This window comes from Alligator sinensis, unplaced genomic scaffold, assembly GCF_000455745.1.
Source record: "Alligator sinensis unplaced genomic scaffold, ASM45574v1 scaffold520_1, whole genome shotgun sequence".
Classification (NCBI taxonomy): Eukaryota; Metazoa; Chordata; order Crocodylia; family Alligatoridae; genus Alligator; species Alligator sinensis.
In genome coordinates this window covers 1,861,100-1,877,009 of record NW_005842064.1, presented here as the reverse complement: position 1 = coordinate 1,877,009, position 15,910 = coordinate 1,861,100, and the positions used below count along the sequence as shown (strand labels likewise).

General features: G+C 45.0%; 1 protein-coding gene across 5 annotated transcripts; it reads right to left on the bottom strand.

Moving 5' to 3' along the window:
* Positions 1-120: 120 nt before the first annotated feature.
* On the bottom strand, positions 121-15,907 carry KAT7 (lysine acetyltransferase 7). 5 transcript variants are annotated; one of them, XR_003093973.1, is made up of 15 exons: positions 15,744-15,907; positions 14,384-14,531; positions 12,528-12,704; positions 12,094-12,333; positions 10,886-10,968; positions 10,580-10,669; positions 9,475-9,573; positions 9,176-9,286; positions 6,788-6,979; positions 6,331-6,420; positions 5,357-5,497; positions 4,917-5,010; positions 3,730-3,876; positions 2,589-2,715; positions 121-1,986 (listed from the first exon to the last, which is right to left on the bottom strand). XR_003093973.1 is itself a non-coding variant. In XM_006023312.2 (15 exons), the coding sequence occupies exons 1-15, from the start codon at positions 15,756-15,758 to the stop codon at positions 1,885-1,887; spliced, it is 1,836 nt and encodes a 611-aa protein (XP_006023374.1). In that variant the 5' UTR covers positions 15,759-15,907; the 3' UTR covers positions 121-1,884. The 5 variants fall into 5 exon arrangements, 2 of the variants coding, with proteins under 2 accessions (XP_006023374.1, XP_025059517.1); XM_006023312.2 differs by having other exon boundaries at positions 2,589-2,695; XR_003093974.1 differs by lacking the exon at positions 4,917-5,010.
* Between the last annotated feature and the right edge of the window lie 3 nt (positions 15,908-15,910).

Sequence of the window (15,910 nt, the reverse complement as noted above, 5' to 3'; positions counted from 1 at the left end):
TGACGACATAAGGACATCAAAATTAGTTTCTCTCTCTAGGATGGTAAAGACAGCTGTGCTCAACTGCAAAAGTCAGCATAACCCTCCCCCCTACAGAACAACAAAAAGGAAGGCATAAACTGAGCAGAGAACATGCTTTATTGAGAAGTAGATATACAGGAGTAGCACATTCTACCACATCAGGGGAATTGGGTTTAGCTTCTTTTCAAGAACAGCCTTCTTCCCTACCCCCACAAAAAAATCCACCCAGCCAGATAGTTTCAAGAGCATTTGTCTTCAGCTACAATATAGGAGCCAAGGACATGCGACAACAATCCTCAGTAATGCCCAAAGAGACACAAATACATTGTACTGAGATAACATTTTTAAGGGGACAAAAAGAGGCACAGCCAACCACGAGAGGGACCAGAGAACTTCTCCACACTGGGAAGGATCAGTGGTTAATAAGAAATAGCCCCTAACTACCAGTACATTGTAAATGCTTTAGTTCAGACACTACTCAATGAAAGAAAAAAAAAAAAAAAAAAAAAATCACTGAAAGGGTCTAAATGAAATGGGCACCATATTATGCTGCCACCACTCACCCCAAGCCTGTCCCCTCCCTATTAATCATATTGGAGACAGACAGAAGACTTGTGGCTAGAGGACAGTGGTTATACTTGAAAGCCAGTTTGCAGGAGGGTTTGTTTTCTTTTGGTGACGATGGTGAGGGAACAGGGGGATAAAAAAGCTTTTTTGTTCTACAAAGACAAACAGGGTGCACTTCAGAGAAGCAAACCATCCACACAGCTAGCTGGAGCTGCCATTAATGCACAGAATGTATGCCATAGGCAATCCAAGAACTGATGATACTGCATTGTAGACTTTCTGTGGCAGTTTGGACAAGGTTAACAAAAATCATTCTAAAATTAACATTTTATTATCTTAGTATATGGAAAGAAAAGATTTCAAAAAGAAAAGCTACAATTCAAGGAAAAACCCTTTTGGGGAGAATGTCTACATTGAAATGCACTAAACTGGTAATTTTTTGTGTGTAAAGGAAACCATCAGCTCCAGAAGAGGCTAAACAGATACCTGACTTAGGAAGACTGGGTAATTGACATGGTACTGTGCTAACCTGAGGGGAGCTCACTGAGGACTATTTTGTGAAAGCATATCAAATCCTGGTGCCTTGCACTATTAATCTTGACTCCTGGATAATAACATTAATGGTAACAGATGGAAATTGTGAAAGCTTCAGAATGTACAGCACCATTTACAATTTGTTATTTTAATTAAGACTGCTACATTAAGTGGGAAGCACTGCTTAAATAAGTGGCTTACTATCTCCTTGAAAATAACTGATACCTGGGACTGGGCAGTCTATCAGTCAGGTCTAGTTTAAAATGCTAACATGAGTGCAATGGCAACGTGTTGGTAAACCTGTCTGGATGCACTTACACATTTTTCCCAATCAAGCATTAGACCTTGTTCAAAGGCCACAGAAATGGTCACGTTCATTACTCAGAGGGCAAGGAGCCTTCAGGAAGGAAGAGACAGATTATAGGACACAACACAACCTCATTGGAATAAGAACGTGAGGGTAGAACCAGTGACTGGACAGGTACAGTACCAGATATCAGAACTCCTTGGGCCAGTTTTGCTAGTAGCTTCATTTGGGTCCTATACAGATCCAATCCTTGCAACCTCATTGAGGCCGAAACATAAGTTCCTCAGAACCAGCGTCTGCGGTGTGCACAAAAGGTCTGGGCCAGAACAGTACCAAGGGGAACTGATCTTCCTGGAGGATACTGTACCAGCCAATCACAACAGCAACAGATACAACAGAGATCCCTAGGGTATTTCCTACTGCTGGGGTTCACTGGCTTCGGGAGTAGCAGGTAGTTAAGTTCCCTTAGGAGGGGTCCATTTCAAACAGCTGGGATCCATTATCTTATTGCTGTTCGATCTTTTTGCCTCTTTGGCTATCCATTCATCAATCAGATCCTGAGGAAGAGAGCATGAAAGGGAAGGTTAAACCAAAGTCTTCAATAAGAGAAAACAATCCATGGGATGACAAACATGCAAGTCCAGCACTCTAAACATAATCTGCCCACTGTCTGCTTAGCACCACAAGATGATGTCACCTCACTACATAAATAGAACAGTTCGCATGGCTGTCTAGGAATCTCTGATAAACACAGATCAGGCTATCTTCAGCAGTAGGACAAGCCCTAGGAAGAAGGATATAAATAACAGCAGAGAAGGGAGATGACTATCGTTTGGGGATTTACAATCTACTTAAGATGATCAATGTGATTCTATGTTAGAAATAGCAGAGAAGAGTCAAAAACACAGCAGATTTCTATGCTAGTCAAGAACCAGCCTGGGAACAGACCTCAGACTTCATCAGGTACTGTGTTATCCTTTAGTATTAGAATATTCCCTCCTATAATCAACATGCAAGAAAAGCCTACATGAGGCACACTAAATATAAATTATCGTAGGTCTATGGGATATTATAATATCAGAGAGAGCTAAACTATAAGAAAGCAAAAGGGCATGCCTGATCATCAGGAAAACAAAACAAAAACACACAGCAACCTTACCTGTCTCTTTAAGACCAGGTGTTTTCCCTTCCAGTACTTGAGCATCTGAAGTGCCTGCAGAGTGCTAACAATGTCAACAGGGTTCACTGCTGTTTCCTGGCTGATTTCTGCAAGACAGTAACACAATCTATTTGAAAGAGAAGCAAAAAAAATCACCTTGGTATTCCTTTAAGACTGAAGCAGCCTACCACTGCTCAGTTAAGTGACAAGTTTTATGCATAATCCCTCAATTATACTCACATAATACTTCATGTACACCAACTTTTTAAGTTTAATACTAAAACTTATCTAGCAGGTTCAACATGGTCAACAATGATTATAGAGGCAGTGTATGTAGTATACTGTAAGGTCAGCTACTAGCCACCAGGAGTCCTTTCCTATCTGCTGTTGGTATACTTAAAGTTAAATCACTTCCATACCTGTTTCCTCATCTGTGAAACAGGAATCTCTTACAGAGAGGCAGAGATGCTTAATTGGGGGGAAACTGCTGAAAGAACCTCAGATGCCAAAGGAATGGCAAGAACACCAACTGACGTGTACATATTCTGAATATTTTAAGCGTGGAAATCTCTCTGCAATGAAACAGCTTTTGCATACTACCTTCTGAACTGAGAAAATACTGATCACTTATGCTGGATAATGGAGCAACTAAAAAGGTTGTGTTCTGAATACATGGACATGAGTTACGCAGCAGTCCATGTGTCTGCTGTATGCATATCAAGATGTGCATAGGTCCATAAGTGTAACACTTTGGCCGGTGTCTCTCACATTCAGCCTCAATCTTGCATTTTATGGAGACATGTGCAAGAGCTATTTAGAATGGCATTAGCTTGAAACTGGAGCTTCAGTCTAATTGCTCATTCTTTTTCTTTTTATAAATAAAAATGCGTTTATTTAAGAATGCTTTATGAGTCTTCAAAACCAAGCCTAGGCTTAAAGATGGTTGTGGGCTCAGACAGCAGAGTAAAGCCCAACCAGTTGCATTCTAGATGTTACCACTTCCACTTCTAGCAACTTGCTTCTGAAGGAGAAAACTGACCAAACATCAGTTGCCACAGATTTGGGAAAGAGGGTGGAGAACAAGAGGCACCAAAACTTTCTGAACAAATACACTGCAAGCTCATTTAGAACCAGACCTCACCTTTAATTGAGATCTCTTTGCCTTGGAAGTTATGCAGGTAACGAAGAAGAACTTCCTTCCAGTAACTACGGTAGCTGATAAGGCCCAAGTCAGACAGAGGGCGCTCTGGGGAGCCAACTTTCTCTTCCACTTTGGACAGCAAATAGCCTGTGAGGAAACCATAACATACTTGCTCAAACACAATGAGATTTCCTTCCATCTATCACTACTATACACTATTATACCAATAATGATGCCCAAAAAGCAACACAATAAGTATTATACCAGTTCACTAAGAATTAGACTCTTGGGGATAGCAAAAGTCTCCTAAACAATGTTCTTCCATGCACCACTGGAAAAAAGCAGGCCCAAAAATCCATTCTCACTGAAACAGATCAACTGCAGCCAGTTTGCTGATGTACAGTTATTATGACATCAAGTGAATTTTGCTGACTTGCACTAATATCAGTCCCATCTGAGATATACTTGGAAAAAGCTACAAGAGGCAAACATGGAGACTTTGTTGGCCCATATTCTCTTCTAGGGGAGTGATACCACCTGCATCTGAACCATGCTATAGTGGTGCTAAGCCTTCCAGCCCGCAAGCTGGATGAGGAACACAGGGCTGGTTCGCAAGCGGGGTCAGTGTGTAGGGTCAGTCTATGGGCGAGATCCAGCATGCGGGCCCAGTCAGATCCAGCTGCAGGCCAGCCCTGGCCTATCTCCAGACACTGGAACCAGCCATGGACCAACCCAGCACAAACTGGCACAAAGGGCTCTGTCATTTGGCCTGTGGTGCTCTCCACAGGTTGAGAAACTTGCCAGCAGGGGAGTTGCTGCAATTAATGCTGCCACCACTTCTCTGTCACCAGATTTCTAGACCTGTGGGGAGCCCTGTGGCTCAGATGATACAGCCCTGGGGGTTGAGTACTACTGCTATAAACCCTTCCCTTGATTAGCTGTTTTTAATGCATTTGTTCAATAGACCTACCGGCAGATGTACGAGCAAAAGCATGTGCCAAAGAACTATTCTGGCAGCTTGGAGGACTGATGCAGTATGTGCAAGCTTTCCTTTAACTGATCATATCCTATAGATTTGTGCATCTCTGCTCCTGAATGTGAGACAGAACATCTGACCTCCTGAAGACAGTATGCCTCAGTGCAGATGCTTTTGAAGGATTCTTCCATAATTTTCCCCCTATACTTACTAAAGTCAATGAGCATTTTGCCATAACCCTGCCTCATGTACTGAGGCATCGTCAGGATGCAAGATACATTGTAGTTGAGGAAAGAATTCTTCTCCTGGAAGCAAGAACATAGAGGAAGTCTATCAGATCCATGCAAAAGATCCATGCAAGCAACAAGTATATCACGATCAGGGCACATTGACAACATGCAGTGAACTTCCTGACACCAAAGTGGCTTCAGGTTTGTTTCTTTATTAGCCATTAAACTATAACATGGCCATGAAGGTACTCTAACAAAATATCTTACAGCTTTTTGTAATTTAGCTTTGCTTCCAGGAAGAGCTCATATTTTATGCCTGCCCTTTGAAGGTTGGGACTTGCACGTAGACACGAGAGTTCATGCTGATGACCTTAGTCTTAAATCTATTCCAGTGAAATATTAGTATTGTATTTCAACTAACCTTGGAGAAATACCCTATCAGGTGACAGCCAGTGTTGTCAGCTTCTGTCATGACATAGAAGAGAAAGGGTTCAACGTCATAGTAGAGAGTTTTGTGGTCCAAGAAAAGCTTTGCCAGCAGACACAGGTTTTGGCAGTAGATCTAGAAGCAAAAGGGACAGTAACATATTTGAGCTGTCAGGATGCAGCATCAATGAGAATCCCACTTTTGAATGTATGGGAATTGCAATAAAATGAAGCACATCTGCTGTTAACACATTCTCAAAACTACACCACTGAGGCATAACAACAAATACCCAAATTCTCAGTTTATAACTAAATTAGGCAGGTCCTCTGGGACAAATCATGGGTAGCCATTTCAGAGAAACCCTGCCACTAATCAAATCACAGCTATACCTGCTAATGCTAGTGCCCTACTCTTCCCATTCAACAGTGGAGGCTCTAACTAGCAAAAAGCTAGCATACTCTATACTCCTGTAATGCTATAATGATGTTTAGGGTAGTAGTGCTCAATCTCTGTCCCATGGGGTCACATTATCCAGCCCGTGGGCCATCCCCATGCCATTCATCCAATCTATGGGGCCAGAAGGTTGAGCATCACTGGTTTAGAGCATTCACAACTGAATAAAACCTGGACAGTGATGATCCACAGAGACCAAGCATGGAGGCTTCTTATTCATCTTCAGAAAGGGAGTCTGATCTACAACTAAAAGGCTACTCTGCCAATACTGGTACGTAAACCAGAGGACAGGGGAGAAAACTGAACTGCCACCACAAGAGAGGCGCAGACAATCATCATCAGCAAAATAATAAAATTGCCAGCACTGCAAGAAAGGCCAGGACAAATTCTGGCACCCCTTTGAGTATCTAAGAGTACCATCTCCTGCTTCCCCTCAGTACAAGGCACTGACATGCACAGTGCATATGAGCGGTGATCTCCAGAATCAAGACTGATCCATCAGCACAATTAGTTACCTTGTTCTTTTTCCCATCTACTTCAAAAACTGATATGGAGCCTTTGCGATAAATTTCATCACCTGGCGGATGTTTCCACACACATTTTGCCTGCAGGAGAATGATGTTAAAGTTATGGTCATATTATATCTCCACCAGATGTTCTGAGGACAGGTAGTGTATCAATAGCTACATGCAGAATAAATGCTCTTAGCAGGAACATTCAATCCTACTCAATTACAATAAATTAGATTGCAAGCCTCGGCTTCTATTCCACAAGGGTCATCCAGCTGGCCCAGAGAGCAAGACAATGTCATAAAAATGGTCTTCCTTTCAAAACTGCAAAGCCTTCTCAACTTAGGAGGGCAGGCTATCAGATGGACTACTGAAGCACACAGGCACTTGTCTTTTGAAATGACACCAACATGAGTTCAATATCTAAGTCTCAGTAATTAGATAACTACCAACCAGGCCTTACCATGTGCCTACGTAGTATTGTCTGGCTCTTCATGTACTTGAGACAGAACTCACACATGTAGAGACGTCCCAGTCGAGCATACTCCTCTGGATAGGGAGAATGGTACCAGGTATCCAACTCATAGCGGCCAAAGGCGATTGTTTTAATCATATTACTGCCTTCTGTGATCTGGCCTTGAAGCCGCAACTTTTCCTAAATAGGGGAAGGAGTAGGAGATTAATTAAACAGGAAAAACGCACACATGCACACAACCCACTTATTTTCCTGCTTCAGAATCTCTTTCAGAGACTCTACACAGAAGGAAGATCCCCAAGAAGAGGTTTTTGTCAAGCTAAGCTAGGGGATGGAAAATATCTAAACATGCTTCTCATGCTTGGACACTAGAAGGTTCTCCAGACCTTTACACTAGATGAGCTTACACCAATTACATTCCATCCCTCAATAAGCATCCACTTTCTTTACCTTCTTTCACACTCCAGTTTGCAAATCAGTTTAATCGGGAAACTTTCCTTTCATCCAATAAGGTCTTCAGAATTGACCCAAGCAGGTGTAGCTTGAATAGGGGCTGAAAAAGCAGTGTTCCAACAGTACGGTCCTCTGCTTTACATCATCTATTTCAAAGCAATATTTCTTCCTTGCCCACATGGAAAGGGGCATTTTTCGTTGTGGTTGCACATGTGCAGTTAGCTTCAAACCATCAGAATTGCTTCTGGGGTCAACTTTTGGGATGGAGGTACCCTTCAAGAGCACCTAAGGAAGCCCTTGGCAATATATTGCTATACTGGCTTTCTCCTCAGGCCTGAAAGAAATGTCTTGTATTTGAAGTAGGGGTGCACCGACGAAGATTCTTTTGGCCGATGCTGACGGTCATTTATTAACCAGGCATATCGGCCGATACCAACTTGGTAGCTGATATGCAGCCTAGCCAGTAAGTTGTGGGGGGCGCACATCAAGGCCCCCCATGGTGAGGGAAGGCATGGGGCTGGGGCTGCCCAGCTAGGGCAAGGTGGGGTGCAAGACAGAGCCACAGGCGGCATGTCTGGGGCGGGCAGGCGGGTGATGGCTCCTCCTACCACTGTGAGCACCCCAGGGGAGGCACAGGGGGCATGTGCCCCCCAGATTTCTGCGTGGGGCAAGGGTGGGCTGCCCACTGTGGACTGGGGCCAGGAGCTGTGCCAGCCTCTTCCTGGCAGTGGGGCTGGGTCAGGGTTGCAATTGGGGTGGGTGCAGGCAGGGCAGGGTGGGTGGGCAGGGGCAGTGCTGAGACAGGAAAAGGCCAGCATTATCTCCAGCTCCGCACCGGCAGCAGGTAGCCCGCCCTTGCCCCACACAAAGCTGAGGCACATGCCCCCCTATGCCTTTCCCGAGGCTACACGCAGGGTGGGAAGCTGTCCCCTCTGCACCACCCCCCCCAAACGAACCACCCGCATCTCCGTCCCACACCACACCCCAGCCCCACACCCTCCCTCACCATGGGGGCCTGAGTCAGCCACCCCCTTCCCTCCTCCACGCCTCTTCCCCGCCCCCCAGACTTACCAGCTGGATGCTGCTCTCCAAACTGCTGGACTTCATTCCTGGCCATGCGCATGCTGCATGCATGCACGCGACATTTATCAGTGACATTAAAAATCAGCCACATCAGCCAAAAAAAGCTGATTGCCAATAATGTCAATTTTCCTTTTATTGGGACCGAAATGATATGGACCGATATATCGGTGTGCCTCCAATCTGAAGGTTTAAGTCTTCCAATTATGCAGTTGGTCCAATAAAAGTTATTACCCAAACAAATTCTTGCCTCTTGCATAATTCCTGGACCATCACAATTATACTATCACGCTAATACTACTTTATAAATCTAGGGATCTTAAGGCAAACTCCACTCCACAACAGCAGCATACTGTCAGGCTGGTCTATGACACAGCATTTAAAATCTCTCACTTCGATCAATTCTTAGCTCTGCTTTCCGTGTATGAAGCTGCTGACCATTCTGCCCAGGGGTACATTGATTATCAACATGATGAAAGCTGAGAACAAGCACCTGTTAAATAGAACTGGCACCAATTCATTCCCTCTCCTCAGAGTTATTGCAGCATCCAATATTAGAGATGCACAGCTCCAGCTGTACTCTGGGCAAACTCATTGGATATCTGACACCTCTGACTTCCCTATATTTGTTGAAACTAAATACAGGCAGAATCATTCCTGGCGTATCTTCAATTACTTGGTTCTTAGCTTTCATCCTGTATTCTACTGAACAACATGGGTTGTGAATGACAGATTTCCTATTCTTGTGAACTTTCATTTTATTAGCACTCCAGGCCCCAGGGATGTTCAGCTCTCTGAACAAAGGCACCTGCTTTCAGACATGCTAAGGGTTATGAGTCTTACCAGGTCCTCAGAGGCTCGTGCTTGTGCTCTTCGGAAAAGCTCTAGGTCATATTCACTGGTCAAGTTTTCCAACAGGGGTTCCCTGGTGTTGCCATATGTTTGCCTGTGTTCCTAAAATAATCACATATTAGGACCTTGGAGGGAAGAAGGGGGAGGGAGGAAAGTGGAGGGGGGAAAGAGGAAGAAAAAAGAAATCTACACCAACATAAGACTGTTGGCTTTTACAGCCTTGTTAGCTCAGCAGCCCATTGATTTGTTTCATTCCAGATGAAAGGAAACTAGAGTAAATGGTCCTATACCATGTACTTCTCTTTCTGCTCCTTGCTCAGTCCAGAATTCCTTTTCTTCCTCAGCTCTGCTACTTTCTCTTTGTATCGTAGCTGTCTCTCTGTTGGTGCCTGGAAAAAACAGAAGAGTTGGCATAAGTTCCCCAACTTTCCAGCACCTGTGTCATCACACCTCAGTCTTAACATGAAAAGCTGTATCTTGTCTCCTGTTACTTGTATCATGTAGATAAGTGTTCGCTCCAAAAGAACTCCAACATGTTAAAAACAGACTCATCTGCATTTGAACCCAAGTCTCCTGAGCTAATAAAGTATAATCTCACAGAAACACTTCTTTTCATTCTGTAAAAGGCAAATTGATCTATGCATTGTTACAGAAATATACCTATCCTTTATTTCAGGGCTGTCCAACTAGCAAGGACTTAAATTGTGGCACCTGTCCAGCTGCTGATTCTTCCACCACTCTGGCTGCATAGCAGTCAGAATATCCAGGCTCCCAGTCTTTCCTCCAGCTGCTGCTTCCTCCTGTCAGTACCCTAAGAATCTGTGTTAGAAGCTGGTGGTGAGTCTGGGGCAAGCAATACAGCAAAGGATTGGGGGGGAGAGGGGTTCCAAGTGTATGGTGTAGTGGTGGGATGCCTGTGCAGCAATCATGGGCATGCAGTACAGCAGGGAGTAGGCAGGGTGCAGACATGCAAGTGCACTGGAGGAAAGGGGAGTGGGGTATGTTCTGTGGCTCGCCCTGGTGCAGCACACAGAGCACGATGTAACCCCAGCCACTTAGAAGCTGGACAGCCCTGCCTTATTTCACAACACAAATACAAAATAAATGCTCAGGACAGCAATAAGTTCTTCTAGACACTTCTTAACTGACACTGGCTGACATTTCCCATAACTCTTATAGCCTTCCACTTTCCATGTGCTTACCAGCAACTTTGGACTGCTCCAATGACTTGTTCATGACCAAACAAACTGCAGGTGATGAGTAACAGAGTACTAAGACCCAGCACAAAAGCCAATTTCAAAAGAAGAACATTAGTACTTGTCACAAAAGCCCAAAGCCCCAGTCTAAGGTTCGTCCCTTTACATGGCCAGCCATCACTACAGAGTGAATGCCTACCTGGTGTCTGGTGGCATGCCTATTGTTGTCATCCTGTCTGTGAGCCAGCATCCTCTCTTCAATCTGTTTATCCCGACTCTGCGCTCTCACCTGGAAATTTGAACATAACTAGTATCACAACAAACTGCTCTAAAAGCATATAAGCCTTTTTGATTTCCTTTTTGAATTTCAGATCACAGAATGCAGTTAACAGATACAGTGACACTTGGAGCACAACAAATTTTAAGTTTAGTTCCAAGTCATAAACAGGTCTCAACATTTTATAGTATGGGAGCAGAAGGGCAACAGAAGTTGAAGGGATGTTACCTTGCACTCATCTGCAGAGAGATTATGATACAGTGGGCACCCTGATATGGAAAAGTGTCTCTCATGCTTCCCTGTCAGGTGTCCTGTGGAGAATCAGAAAAAAAACCTTTCAGCTTCTAAGTCAACAAAAAAACCCAAAGACAGCATAGCATGTGCCTGCCTTTCAAAAAAAGGGCTAACTAAATGCATCATCCTTATAAGAGGATAAGACAAATCACATGCTTTGTGATAACTCATAAGGGGCCAAGATGGAGGCTCTTCTTACTCTAACCCCAAATCTACGTGCCCCTCCTCAACTGGATTGATATACTATTGGCTTGTATCAACTTTCCTCCAAGTATTGTGCTTCTGATAGCGATTGGTAGCTTAACTGAAGGACTCAACGTTTTCCCCAAATCCCTATATTAATGACCCATCTACTTGCTGATGGATCATTCTGTCTTTGAATTTCACATCTCTTCTCCTTGTTCTTTTGTCTCCCCAACTGCATGCAAGAATGCCACAGAATTTACAAGGATTGAAACAAAAAGTTCCACTGATTTGCTGCCCAGAATATTGCATGATGCCAGCAAAACAGCTTAAGTGATTCATCTCTGACAACAGAAGAACAAAGCTCACCAACACTATCCTGCCTTAGTTTTAACTGGCAGAGACTACTTCAGGTTAGTAAGGTGTTTTCAGACTCCCTAGCTCACTCAATTGCTTAAGTGAGATGTAGCAAGGGGCAACTGGTGTTCTTGTACTTGGGAACTTAAGCAAGATTGAAAACTTTTGCCACATAGTCCAAAGAAACATCAGGTGACAAGACTTTACTAACTGGATTTCAACTGCTGACTTTACAGTTAGACTTCAACACGTTGACCTTCCGAAGCCAGCTCTCCGTAGAATTCAGCAATAAATTCAGGGCTTTTTAACAGCGATATAGCATGAGAGAAGCAGTTCACTGATCTGGATGCAGAAGGAGATGCTTGGAAAAAACAAAAAATGAGCCTATTGTGTTGTCCTATGATGTCATCAATCTGTCTCTCCATCCTCACGACCCCAACTGCTCCTGGCCAAAAAACATCCCTGAAAGCATGTACCTGTTGTTGTATTCCATTCCCAGTAAAACCCATGATGCTCAAATATGCAACTCCACCCAGTGAAATGCAGGCTACCAATCTCAACAGCAGGAAGGGAAAGAAGACTTCTCTTGGACAAGGATTTACCTAGAGAGTTACAGCCAGGAGTAGGACACTTCATGTTGAAGTTGTAGCTTTCATGAAAGCGGCGGCGTTTGGGGCGGTGAGAAAGGTCACTTCCAGAATCCTTCATGGACATATCCTTGGCAATGCTCTCATCATGGGACACATTGGGACTGGAAATATCGATGTCTGACTCTGAAGAAGGGGCATTCCCAGTTGGGGTGCGAGGGGGAGATTCATCGTGATCTGCCGCATTTTTAGTGTCTGAATAAAAGATGAGATGTTACAAATTTTGCACAAATGGAAATTTACAAAGAAATGTCTTACGTGAATTCAGACAACACACTCATAACTCAAACCTACACGCTTAGGAAACTGCCCCCAACCCTCACAGACAAGGCACAAAGCTTATGGAATATCTTTAGGCACTTAAAGCCATACCTCCCCTCCCTCCATACCTCTATCAGAAAAGTCCACCACTTGTTCAGTTTCTGATCCAGAAGAGCGAGTTTGTCGGAGTGGGTATTTTTTTGGAGTCACGGGAGTGGGCTGTTGTTGGCTGCGTGTCACCCTCCTGGTAGAATATACAGGCTCCTCTGTCCCAAATGATGGTGGATTCCGAACAGGGCTGGAATCTAAGTGAACAACAGTTAATCCAATTGTCAGCTTCATTCAGGGCAACCACCATGAGTCACAGATCTGTCTCTCATCTGATCCCAAAGTCAAATTCTTGGTACTATAGGTCTGGGTCTTATCAAATAATATATGACAGCTTGATGCCAACCGCAATCCTCACCTCCACACCGCAGGTGTATCTACTGGCATTGAGATTGGTTTCATTATTCCGAGACACATTCTTTGACAATTTTACAGCCACTAAGACCTACTAACAGTCTGAAGAATGAAGGACCAAAATCAAGCTACTCTGAACTCCCGTTATTTATCCAGAACTTACTAAACAATTCCAATTCAGCAGGTCTGAATGAGAATCAATACTGTTTAGACTGGCTTTGCATGTACTACAGCTGCTTTTGGCACATGCCAGTATCTGACACCCTGTATGTAGTCTTGAACTGTTACCACTTTGGAGTTGATAACAAATTATTTTAAAAAGTGCTTCTCTTTTGCTGAAAAACAGGGATGCCTCAGATGCTAATCAAAAATAACTTTATTTTCTAAAAAACTCTGGTCAAGAACTACAAGAATTTCTTACCTGGAAGAAAACTGTCTGAAAAATTCTTAGCAAAGCCTACAGATAAAACAAGGGAATCAGAAGATCTTACCCCTTTGTTGCCATTTCTCTTTTTAGACAAACAGATGGAATTTAATTTCTACAGTAATTACTATCAGCCAAGAAAATTTCTCAGATCAAGAAAATGAGGAGGTGGAAAAGCACAACAACCCCACTTTAACAATCTGGATGTCAAAACGTAAAAACATGCAACATGAACTCGATTGACAATATGCTGGATACATACTGTTGTACAACAAACTCCACCGATATGAAAACATCTCATACCCATAACACAACCATCCAAATTTCATATTTGTACAGCGTAAAAGCCCTCAACTATCCACATTTTACTTTTGGTTTAGTTATTTGGGGACTTTAGTGACAAACACAGTCTATAAGAGCCAAGTGATTTTACCAGGCTACGTTTTTAGAGAAAAGGCCTAAAGGTACAGTTTTCAGGACTGGAGTTACAGTGAAGTTTTAGCAGAAAATGGACTCCAAAGCATGATTAGCTGCTCAGAGGTTTCGAAAATTAGGTTTTCAAATAAACAAGTTATTTATAAAAATAACCAAAAGGTGACTTCAGAGATTTATCACACATGCTTCATGCAAATATTTTGCGCTTCTGGATAACAACTGTCAACAATCTCTAAACACTTCAAAAATTAAACATCACAAAGCCTCTATCATGTAGATAGTATTCATTATGCACTAAGGAACTCTAGTAAGAAAGGCTACAAGACCTTCTAAAGGTCTCAGAAAATGAGTAGCAAAGCTAAGCATAGAACCGATGGTTCAGTTCCCACCCCCTTTAACTACCGTAAACCAGGACACAGGAATCCTGACTTCCAACCCCAGTTTAAAATGCTAGATTATGCTGCCTAATTTAGATAATGCTTCATTGCAATGTCTTTGTACCTCACCCTAGTATTATTATACTCAATGAGAAAAAAAAAACCAGCAAATGAAGGTTAGCCAAATTGAAGGAACAGATTCCCTAAAATGTATAAGCATATCAAGCTGAGAACATAGAGACAGTTCGCCAAGTGTCATTTGGGGGATGTAGAAGAAAGGCATTACCTTGCGAGCTCTGACTCAGCCTGGCTGAGGAACGAGTCACACGGGCAGATCGCCGAGATGTGCCATCGCTTTCAGAGCTGTCTGTATGCTCAGGATCAGTAGAGAAATCGGAGTCTTCAGTGCCATCTGAACTACTGCCGGCGTTCCTCTGCAGCACCACATTAGCAAGAGAACAGTTAAGACTTCAATACTATTCCTACTAACACAAGAACGTTTGGGGCCTGAATGTTATAGAACAGATTCAAACTTTTTGCAGGCAGATAGTTTTGGAGAAAAGCCTCCCTTCAGCATGAGAAACACAAGCTGAGGGGAAGCGGCACCAGTAACTCCAGACTTCTGCAAAGTTGTCCAATACAAACAGGTTGCACCAGTGTCATTGGAAGGAAGTCTTGTGAACTGTTAAGGCACTGGTTGCCTCACTTGAAATGAAAACCTGGGACAGCCTGGGAGTAGCACCTCCCCTGGGCCTGGAAAAGCCCCGCTCTGTCCTGGCACAGACAGGCAGGTGGGTGCACCACAGTGAGGGCAAGGCAGATGCTGATCTGCAAAGAGAGGACAGGACAAGCCCAGGACTAGGAGCTGGGAACAAGTCACTGCTGCCCTTGTCCCGCTGGGGCAGGGGCCAGGCAGGCCAGAGGAGCCTGGCTGGGCTGGGACAGGGAGGGAGGGAGAAGGCTGCGGCAGCCCAGGCGACAGGGGTCGCCCTGCTGGGAGGGCAGGTGCCCTCGCCGCTTTGTTTTGCGCCCGCGGCTGTAGAGCTGCCTCCCTCCCTCTACATCAACCAATCACCATCAGAGAGGGGAGGGGCCGAGAGGAATCTCCTCCAATAAGAACTCCCACAGAGGCGAGGCGCGGCTCTAAGGCGTGACTGACGGGCTGCCCCAGCCTATCAGCTAGAACCTCGCTCCCACAGAAACATCCATTCGGGGCGGCTGGGGGAAAGGAACACGAGAAACAAGGCACGCGCGGGAGGTATTCGTGGGGGCGGGGAGTGGCAGCCGCGCCGGCCAATCAGCGCCCAGCTAGGCCATTAGGCGAAGCCAAACACACGCAGGTCCTTCGTTCTCTTGTCCAATCAGAACCGCAAGGAGGTGGAACAAGCCTCCAGCGGGGGGAGGGAGAAAGGTAACCGTTGGGGGGAGATGACTGACAGCAATGTTAGCCAATCGGGGCCCAGCGAGCGCCAGCGGGAGCCATTCAGGGAGCAAGAGAGGCGGGTGCGGGGGGCTGAAGGCCGCTCCTTTCCCCCGGTTTTTGTGCCTCTGGGGGAAAGTTCGCTGGGGGAGGGCGCGGGAGCAAGCCCCCGCGAGCTCCCTGCCCCCTCCCCGAGAACCTCTCCCGCCCCCGCGGCCTCCCTTACCTTCCTGCGCGGCATCCTCGGCGGGGGCGGAGGCAGCGAGGGCGCCTGGTCCCCAGCGCCCCCGGCCCGAGAAGCGGCGGCGGCCGCCGTGGTGGTACCGGCGGGCTCCGTGGTGACAGCCGTGTCTCCTGCTCTCTGTCCCCGACAGCCAGTGGCGCGCCAGCCCA